Here is an 11,026-nt window from a genome sequence, read left to right as displayed (position 1 = left end):
CGATAATGTTGTTGGGAAGTGTATATGTAAATAACCTCTTCTTGGAAAATCCTGTGAGCTTGGACCGTAATGAATGGACAGTATTAAAAAGAACATGGATCAACATTACCCATCCTTCCACTCTAGTAAGAATAAGTAAAATCGTATGACATACGGTAAATATTAAAGTATGGCACAAATGAAAATAAAAGTGAGTTAAGTTCATTTACGGTATCGAGATCAGGGTTAGAATAATAAAAATAAAAATACGTAAACTTGAATCTATGAAGGCAGCAAAAATACCAAGTCTTTGAAAAGCTGACGCAAACACTTCAAAGGACGAATCATCATGATTTGTCTTTTGCCGAGTTCACAAGAGAAACTGGCAAAAAGTTTTTCAGAAGAAACGTAGCCATGGCGCCCGACGGTTGGCTTCCTGTAGGCCTTGAAGGAATGATAAATCTTTCATTTAAAATAGTGAAAGGCCTTTAAATATTCCAAAGACTGTCCAGAAAAAGGATTCTTGCAAACATTATGCTGCACTAGTTTTAGAAACAAATTCATTCAGCACTAAAAAAAACTATTCGGATCAAAAGACGTAATCGTTGAAACCATATTTATTTAAAAAGCTGCTTCTCATAGAAGGACAACTGAAACTGCAAGATGCATATTTGTTTGGGTTGTAGTTTTTGCAACAGTTCTGGTTGACTTACTTGACTTAAGGCCCATCCGTCCTTGGAGGCCGTTTGGAGCCTTGTAGTTTCACCATTATATTGATCTAACTCCTGTGTGCACTTCTATCTTCCGCAAGGGAGAGAGGATATGGTAGGCTAAGCGACGAGAAGTTGTCCTTCCATCTTTTTGGGGGCGTCCTCTAGGTCGAGAACCATTTACTGGGCCATCAAAGCTTAATCCTGGAGGGTGGCCAGCATTAACCCCCCACCAGCGTTTACCCCTCTGGAAAATCCCCCCAGAAAATACACCCCCGCAGAAAATACCCCCCTAAAAACACCTCCCATGGAAAATTCCCCCGGAAAGTACCCTTCTGTGGAAATCATCCCCTCGCAGAAAATACCCCTGGTAAATACACCGCATCGGAAAATACCCCCCCCCCCCCGCCTATAAGATAAGGCTTTCCAAATGCGAGAATTTTATTTAAGTTTTGTTTTTATTTTTCGTAGGGGGAAGGGATTTCGGTACTTGTGCATTGTGCATACCTTACTCAAGCTTACGCTGTGTAAAACTCGAGAACAAACGGGTCCCTACTTCAAAGTCTCAGCATCAGTAATATTCATTTTCGCAAATGGATAAATAAATTAAAGTCCATTTCCTAATTAATAGATCTAAAGATTATCGCCAGACTAGGATTATAGCCGAGTATTGTACAATGAAGCAAGAAGGTCAAGAAGCTTACTAATTGAATAGTCTATAATTGAATAGACTAACTTAAACGTCTATAAATATCTATTTCAAGCAAAATGCTGTAAATATGAACTTACGAAAAAATTACTCTGCTATAGAGTGAATTTCCCCTTTACCTTAAGCGGTCTTCTCCATACCTTAAGGGCCACTAATGGATTGTTCGTTTAAAATATTTTGGCCTTAAATGTTTTTTTAAGATTCAGGCACCTCCCTCGTAAGAGGGAGGTGCGGAGGAGAATAAGAGGGGCTATATCCAATATAGCCACAAAAAATCCACAGGAGACTCCCCCTAATGGTTAATGTGCATCGGCACAATAATTTATTATTGGTATCATTACTGTATAATTTTTTGTAATAATCATTCATTTTATGAGGACTGTTTATATTTAAGTTCAAACGCGCCAACACAAGGTAGCATTGGTTTCTGGAACTTAGATGCTATAAAAATAGCTCTCTAATAGTTTTAAAACGATTGGCTCTCCCATAAATTTTACTTGATAGTTTTTTTGGCTCTATCCGGGTGAAACTTTTTGTTTTCAAAATTCAAAATTGGCTTTTCACGATTTTTTTGTGTCAATTAGTACTAGAATCTTATAATTTTGTTAGCGAGACCCTCCATCGGATATCCTAGTTTGCTAGAATGCTATATAACTGAGCGCGTTAATTTGGAAAGTTCAGAAAATGATAAGGGATATGATCAAAAAGACAATACTTGCATGCTACCAATAGTACTACAACTACCACCATTACTACTACCAGAATACTTCATTTACAGTAATGAGGGGAAATTAAAACTAAACCAAAAGACATGCAAATTGTCAAAATAGCATATTTAATGATTTGTTTTGGGTATTAAGTTGGAACTTTCGGAGAATACTTAAAGAGAAGATCGTCTCACCAAAAGGCAATATGTGCCCACTACTGCTAATGCGGGTGAAAACTCCATCCGGGCGAAAACAAAGAATATCACATTTGTGAACATTCATTTTCGTGAAAATTCAAACTTTCTTGTATTTGTAGATAGGGCCTCCAAACCTACACTCATGGATTTCCAGACATGTTGAATTTGCCGGTATTATTTTCATCAAAACTACCTAAGCATTACATTGATATTCACCCCCTATTTTAAGTTTGGCTTTTTTTATGCTAATGCTCTTGGCTAGGTATTTTAAACTATATGCATTTTATATATTCGTATCGTGGTTGCAGCGGTAGCTACAACTTAGTAAAGAACGAAACACAGAGCAAAGTACCCAAAAATTAAAAAAGTGCACATAGTAATGGGTTTTAATTTAAGAATGAATACTCTTTGGAGTTGATGGATACTCTATTAAAAAAACTGTAATGAGAAAACCAGAGTTAAAATTAAAACAGTTTTGCTTTTCTGCAACTGGGTTTAAATTTTTTTGGGAATTTATGTCTCCCTTTGCATGTATGGATGACTTGAACGAAAATTTATCAATAAGGATAACAAGCTTAAACAATATCAGTAATCGTTGACAATGCCAGTAATACTTTCGGCTGAATTTCAGCTTAAAACTGAGCAGCACACTTGAGATTACATATAATTTATGAGAGTTGGCAATTTGAAGCATCCGGCTTACAAGCTCCCCCTCCTGCTATTAAATTGGAGCAAAAGCAAGTTTTGTTTGTCTATGACGATAAAATGTTGATTGTACTGGGAGCAGTTTAAACAAGGAAAAGTAAGTTAAGAAAATAAATGATGGTATCATTTAATTAGAAATAGTAAAATACAAAACAGAAAAACTTTGTAACTACGTAAACTAAGTATGCCTACTGATTTACTTCCATTTGATGACACATTCAGCTGCGGCGGAGCATCTTCACTTCTGAGCATTTCAAGTACTAAAATAATATATATAAGTATATATATATATATATATATATATATATATATATATATATATATATATATATATATATATATATATATATATATATATTTATATATATATATATATATATATATATATATATATACTAGCTGTTGGGGTGGCGCTTCGCGCCACCCCAACACCTAGTTGGTGGGGGCGCTTCGCGCCCCCCCAAGCCCCCCCCGCGCGCGTAAGTCGTTACGCGCCATAATAGTTACGCGCCATTGTAGTTGTGTCCCTATATATATATATATATATATATATATATATATATATATATATATATATATATATATATATATATATATATTTTATATATATATATATATATATATATATATTTGCTTATATATATATATATATATATATATATATATATATATATATATATATATATATATATATGCTTATATATATATATATATATATATATATATATATATATATATATATATATATATATAAGCATATATATATATATATATATATATATATATATATATATATATATATATATATATATATATATATATATAGCATATATATATATATATATATATATATATATATATATATATATATATATATATATATATAAATATATATATATATATATAAATATATATATATATATATATATATATATATATATATATATATATATATATATATATATATATATATATATATATATATATATATATATATATATATATATATATATATATATATATATAGCCCCTCCGCGCGCGTAAGTCGTTACGCGCCATATTAGTTACGCGCCATTGTAGTTGTGTCCCTATGTCCCACCTGTGAATATAGATATATATATATATATATATATATATATATATATATATATATATATATATATATATATATATATATATATATATATATATATATATATATATATATATATGTTTTTAACTACGTAAAACTAGCGAATATACAACATTCTTCGCTGTCCCATTGTCTGTGCATATAAATAGATTGTCAGGTTTACCGACTCTTGAACATGCAATATATAATGGTCCATTGGAAAACAATCCGTATTCAGATCTATACCTCATGATTCTAATGATTGCCCTTGAGCTATATATGCTCAATCGATTCCCTGTGGACAGGGAATCGACCATTCCCTGTGTCGCCGTCGTCATTTATATATCCCCCTGTGCCCCCCGGCGTCCCCTTTGTAGTTGTGTCCCTGTGTCCAGGTCGTCATTTATATTCCCTGTGTCCCGGTCGTCATTTGTGTCCCGGTGTCCCAGTCTGTGATTTCTCTTTGAGTGTCCTGGGCGTCATTTATATTCCTTGTGTCCCGGTGTCCCGGTCGTCATTTGTGTCCCGGTGTCCCGGTCTGTATATACATTCGTTTTTGAATTGGTCTTTTTTTTAGTTTTTAGTTTTTTACCTTTTTTTTTAGTTTTTTCAGTGATGCCTCATGATTCTAATGATTTCCCTTGAGTTTTGTTGATGGTGATTGCTAATCGAACATTCCCTGTGTCCCCTTCGTCATTTATATATCCCCCTGTGCTCCCCGGCGTCCCCGTTGTAGTTGTGTCCCTGTGTCCCGGTCGTCAATTATATTCCCTGTGTCCCGGTCTTCATTTGTATTCCGGTTTCCCGGTCTGTATATGCATTCGTTTTTGAAATAGTATATGATGAAATAAATTTTTGTATTTTGCCCCTTTTTTTCTTTTAGTTTTTTTTTTGGTTTTTACTTTTTTTTAGTTTTTTTTAGTTTTTTTTCTTTTTTCTTTTTAGTTTTTTTTTATTTTTATTTTTTTTAGTTTTATTTTTCTCCTTTATTTTTCATTTTTTTCCTTTTTTTCTTTTTTTTTAGTTTTTTAGCTTTTTTAGTTTTTATATAAGTTTTTAGTTTTTTTTTCTTTTTAGTTTTTTTGTAGTTTTTACCTTTTTTTTTTTAGGTATTTTAGTTTTTTTTTACTTATGTCCTGGTCGTCATTTATACTCCCTGTGTCCCGGTTGTCATTTGCGTCCCGGTGCTTGCCGGTGTCCCGGTCGTCATTTGTGTCCCGATGTCCCGGTCTGTAATTTCGTCAGTCGACAAACATGACGTCACCCGACAGACCCACACACACACAGACAACTTATTTATATATATATATATATATATATATATATATATATATATATATATATATATATATACATATATATATATATATATATATATATATATATATATATATATATATATATATATATATATATATATATATATATATATATATATATATATATATATATATATATATATATATATATATATATATATATATATATATATATATATATATATATATATATATATATATATATATATATATATATATATATATATATATATATATATATATATATATATATATATATATATATATATTAAGTTTATGCGATGTACATATATAAACTATGCAAGTAACTAAAAAGCTCTAAATTACTGATTAGACTTCTAGAGTAGTGAATATTTCATCTGGGCACTATCAAGCTATCATTAAAATGGCGGCGTATGGCCTATATGGCTTAAGCAATGGCCATTATTCTATAAATTGGAAAATTAAGAGTAGTTATATATAGCTTCTTCTATGCAATCAAATAAAGAAACAATTTTTACAACTTTAATGTGAAAGTAAGGAACAACAGTAAAACTTAAAACAGACAGAAATTATTCTGTAAATGAGGGGGCTACCCTTCCTCAACACTCATTCTTTACATTAAAGTCTTAAAGGTCTTTAAAAGGTAGTTTTCGTTCAAGTTCATTGGCCCTTGTGTTTTAGCAGTCTTTATTAAAGAATTGTGACAAAAAGTCAAACTTGACCGTAAAGAGGGAGGGATGAGGACGGAGTAGCCCTCATCAAATACGGAATAATTTCGGTTTGTTGTAAGTTTTAATGTTACTCCTTACTTTCAGTTGAAAACATTTGTTTTCTTTTGTATTTGATCTCGGACCGTTTTTCAAATCCTGCCAGGAAATCCTCTTCCTTCCCTCACAATATATAACTGTTCCTGGAAAATTACCCCCGGAAGAATTCCTCTTCACGGAAAATTCTCCCCGTGGAAAATCATCTTCCAAAAAATGCCTGTATATTTCTGCATAGCAAATATTACATGTAAACCATGGGCAAATCGCCTAACTTGCAGCCCTTTCGTCAGGGGCTTAGGGGGCTCGTATCGTGTCATGCTCAAAGACATAGATATTTGATTTTTTAAGTGTGCTGAATCAAGTACCTGTTTCCAAATTTGATCGAAAGCCATTAGGGAAAAAGGGAGCTTGGGAAGGGGGCCACTTGCCCTCCACTCTCTTTGTTAACTTAAAAGGGGCACTATAATTTTTATTTTTGTTTAAATGACCACTCTCCCGATCTTCTAGGACCATTGTCTCGATACAATCGCCTCTGGAAAAATAAATAAATAAATAGCATCCTTGATCTTCCTTCTGGCAAAAAATACAAAAAAAATCCACATTTCTTTGTTATGCTGAATTTCATGGTGTGATTTTCATCAATATCTATTGACTTATGGAGGTGTTTCTCCCCTTTTTTCAAAATCATCCAAATTTTCCCAGGTTCGTAGCTTTTGACGGGTGATATTAAACTCATTGAAGTTTATATATTTGAATTAAAATAAAATCCAATTCATTTGATGTATCAATTGTTACCAATTTCTATTTTTTTAGAGTTCTCGTTACTATTGGGCCGAGTTACTCCTTACTTAGAGCTTCTTGCCATGAATTGATTGATAAAGTACTCATTGGAGTCTTCACTTACTGTTGCTTAAAAAAATAAACAAACCATCGGAAACGATTGTTTTAGTTGTATTATACAACTACTGCAGTATACAACTATTTGGTTTTTTCAAAAAATTACACCATTTTTTTTTCAGAATGAAAAATTTCGGTAAGACCGAATAAAATAGTCGGAAACAGTCTTATTTGAAAATAAAATAATTTAAAGCTGTTTTTCATTAGTAGGCTGGATGTCTTATTTTGTCTTCTCTGGCACCAAAGAATTTTGGACTTAGTAAAACCTGTTCTGTATTTACAAAACTAGACTAGTGTCGATTACTGAAATCTTTGGGTTACAGAACAATCGAAATCGAATACATCACATCTCAGTCCATTTCCACTGGCCTTTGAATGCAGAAATAATTTCAGTTTTTCTCTACTTTGTCAGTTTTAAAGCTAAATGATACCCTCTTAGTGGTCTCAAAAGTTACGTAAAATTTGCATGTAAAGGCAGGTAAAGGGGAAATTTAGCGAATGTACTGACCAAGTAGGAAGCAGACCATTTAAAGTCGACATAAATGATCGTTAGTCAGCGGTGTTTGCCATATTACTACAAATTAATGAGTTTCTTTATTTTTCATATCCTTCATGCAAACAAACTGAATGGCCAGTGGAACTGAACCAAAAAATTCTATTATGGAAGAAGATACATTTTAACATCTATTTTGAGCAATCAATGAAGTTTTTTTCTAAATTTAACGTTGTAACGGACCCACGAAACTATTTCGAGGCCCAATTCTAAAAGGGCCATAGCCTCCACACCCCAAAACGACTATGCTTATTTTACCGCCGAAGAGGCCATTGATGGATTTGGCCTCCCCACAGTTGGTCTATTTCAGCAGCTCTGATAAACTGGGGTAAAAGGTTCTGATCCATAGCACCTCAATGATGCATCAGTCTTAGTTTATTTATCTGCCGTTTCATTACCCTCAGTCCCAAAGTTTCTTGGAATCCACATCGTGGTAATTTGGCTTCTGTTGGATGCTATATTACTAAAGCTTCAAAGCAGCCCAATTTTTTATCTTGCCAGTTCTTTGTATTCCATAGGGCTCAGTTAGGATATAGACAAACTTTCCCATAGTTCGCATTTGTACTGGTCTTTTAGGTGCCTGCTATATCCCAGGTACTTCAGTCTGAAAACTGCAGCAAAATATCCTAGATGATAACTCATAATCTCCCTACCAGAATCATGAATGCTCTGGTATATTATAATCCCAGTACCTGACTTCCTGTCAAATAGAAAAGAGTTTGTATATCAGACTATATCGTACTTTGACGGAGCAGTTCAATATCCAACTCAATATTAATCCGGAAGTTCAATCTGGAACTGCCTTTCTGGTTTTAGTAAGGGGAAATATTATTTTTGACATCTGCACCTTCCTTTACTTAAGCATCAATGAGTTGCTGATGTCAACATGGCTTTTCTTTTTCCAATTTTGTATCTGCTGTGTCTTGGTCCATTGACCAATTGTTGTAATCTCAGAGCACTTTTTGTTGCTTCTTCCTCAAGAAAACTTTCCATTGGTTGAAGTCCTAAGATGAGCTCCATTGGTGGTGTAGTCATTCCATGATATGTTGATGTTATCATTAGAAATGCAAGCCTTTGTACCCTAATTAAGTGGGTCATGTGGTTCATGATCTCGATTGCGTTGAACCGAACAACCACTCATATGACGGTATTGATCTTATTACTAACTTGTGCAAATATATTATTTAACAAGATATTGAACATTGAACAAGACATTGAACAAGATAGGCTTTTTCAAGTAATTTGTCCTTGGAATCACTATTATATTTTTCAGGCTCATAATCCTGAATTTCTAAAAAGACAATTGAAAACTGGTACTGGTTACCGGGTTTATAGCTACCGATGAACTAGGATGCTCTGTTAACTTCTGTTTTACTTGCTATATCCTGACACTTATAGTATACAAAAGCGATAATCGTCAAATGATCTCTGGGCCTTAGCAACATCATTGAAAAGCTAAATTAGAACACATCATATGCTCCCTTCATCCACTTTTATAAACTCTCGGTACACTGCTTGCATATATCTATAAAAGGCCCATGATTGATGGAGTCAATTCACGAAAATATAGGGTGTAGGGGCAAAATATATTTTTTAAAGTCTAGACAGGGTGCAATTTTGCTGTTTTTATTTCAATTTCTTCAATAAAAAAAGGTATTCTTAAAATAAAAATATAAAAAAAGGCAACTTCCAAAACTAGGGGAGAATGGAGAAAAAAATCTAGATGATAAATGCCCCCTAAACTGATATACCTGGTTTTCATGCATGTTCAATGATTTTTATTTCGAAATATGCAAAATGAGCTTGCTTTGCAAATGTACTGATGTTTCAGGCATGACTAGGAGTGATAAAACTGCCCCATACAAAACAAAAAAAAAAATCGGGCTATTTAAGCTCTTCAACGTAAACTAGTAGAGGCAAACATATGGAAAATGATGGATACATGAATAAATAAAAACTTAACCCTGTTAACCTTAAAACTGGATGTCACAGGGTTAACGACGCAAATTGTAAACGGTTCAAAAGATTTTTGTATAAGTGAAACATTCTTTTTGTGTTCCATTTTCCCAAAATATCTTTGACAATGTAAACGCAATTGAAGTTCATTAACACATATTTTTTTTGATTTTTTAAAACAGTTTATTTTCTAGAAACACCTTTCTATACAACAATGTAGAAAAGCAAGACGAAACAGAAGAATTTTCAGCCAAAAGCTCGTAAGTCCTAAACTGAGATTACCTCTTTTGCTGTTTCTGAGAGATTTTACAAGTAAAACTGCGAGTAAAAAAAAAGCATAACTGATAATTTTCCCTTTACTATTGCTGTCAATTCCTACCATCTCATGCATCTAGCCTAAATATTGCTAATAATATTTCTAATAATTAATAATTCTAACAGAATATTTTCTAATAATTTCACAATTGCAGTTGATAAAATATGTCTACAAAACGAACCGCATTGCCGACAACAATAGGCCTAGAATATGGTAAATTTTGATACGTTGAAAAGCCGACAAGGTAAGCCATAGGTGCATGTCTTCTGGTATCAGAATTCTTCTTAAGAACTTCCAATTTTTGTCTATCAAGTTTATAGGACCTGTTTCAATTGTCTTTATATTTTCTTTTTAGCCATTTTGCCATGATATGCACTGCACTACTAGATTCAGCCCTCTATCCAAAGCACCACGAAAAATAATGTGAACAGATGCTAACCATTTACATTAGCACACATAATAAAAAAAAGTAAAAAAGACTTAGTTCTGAAAGTGGTGAAAAGAATTACTTTAGCTATATAATTTGAGAAAAAATAATTAAAAGATCCTTGATTTTGTTGGTCGCTTGGTAAGCAATTTCAACCTAAAATTACTTGGAACGCCACTTCTTAGGCTTTATCCCCTGAAACTGGCATATTTAAAAACTTAGGCTTTTCGTTCCCTCCAAATAATACTGGTGGAGAAAGAAAATCTTGAATCTGGATTTTTCAAATTTTCCAGAATAGTGGAATTGAGAATAATATTGGCTATTCAGGGGTTCTTTAAGCGTCAGTACTTTTTTCTGTTATAGAACTCATAAATAAGAACAGAGAGATAAACCAGCGACAATCGCATTACCATGTTCTGAAAACCATTCATATTGAATAATGGTGTTCAAATTGAACAGAATATAGTAGAGAGTGCGCACTGAAAGCCAGCAAGGGAGAGGGGACTTGATCGTTTAACCTACGGTGGTGAGCCTTAGTTTAGAGGTAAATGTCCTGGTGTTTTTTCTTATCGCGTTTATATTTCTCAGTTCTAAAAATTCCGTACTTCCTGAATGTTTTTGGTATTTCCAGGAAGGGAAATGGGCTCACCCTCTTAGGCACTAGAATATTTCCGATATATATATATATATA

At 32.9% G+C, this 11,026-nt stretch overlaps 1 protein-coding gene across 1 annotated transcript in view; it reads right to left on the bottom strand.

Moving 5' to 3' along the window:
• Positions 1 to 3,118: 3,118 nt before the first annotated feature.
• LOC136031140 (lachesin-like) overlaps positions 3,119 to 11,026 on the bottom strand; it is a 129,929-nt gene continuing 122,021 nt past the window's right edge. Inside the window, exon 10 of the mRNA XM_065710460.1 lies at positions 3,119 to 3,267. Coding sequence (XP_065566532.1) covers positions 3,131 to 3,267 — 137 coding nt within the window. The 3' untranslated portion in view covers positions 3,119 to 3,130. The remainder of the gene's footprint in view (positions 3,268 to 11,026) is intronic.

This window comes from Artemia franciscana, chromosome 9 (genome assembly GCF_032884065.1).
Source record: "Artemia franciscana chromosome 9, ASM3288406v1, whole genome shotgun sequence".
NCBI lineage: Eukaryota > Metazoa > Arthropoda > Branchiopoda > Anostraca > Artemiidae > Artemia > Artemia franciscana.
Note: the sequence above shows the minus strand (reverse complement) of the source record. Positions and strands in the feature narration are given on the sequence as shown.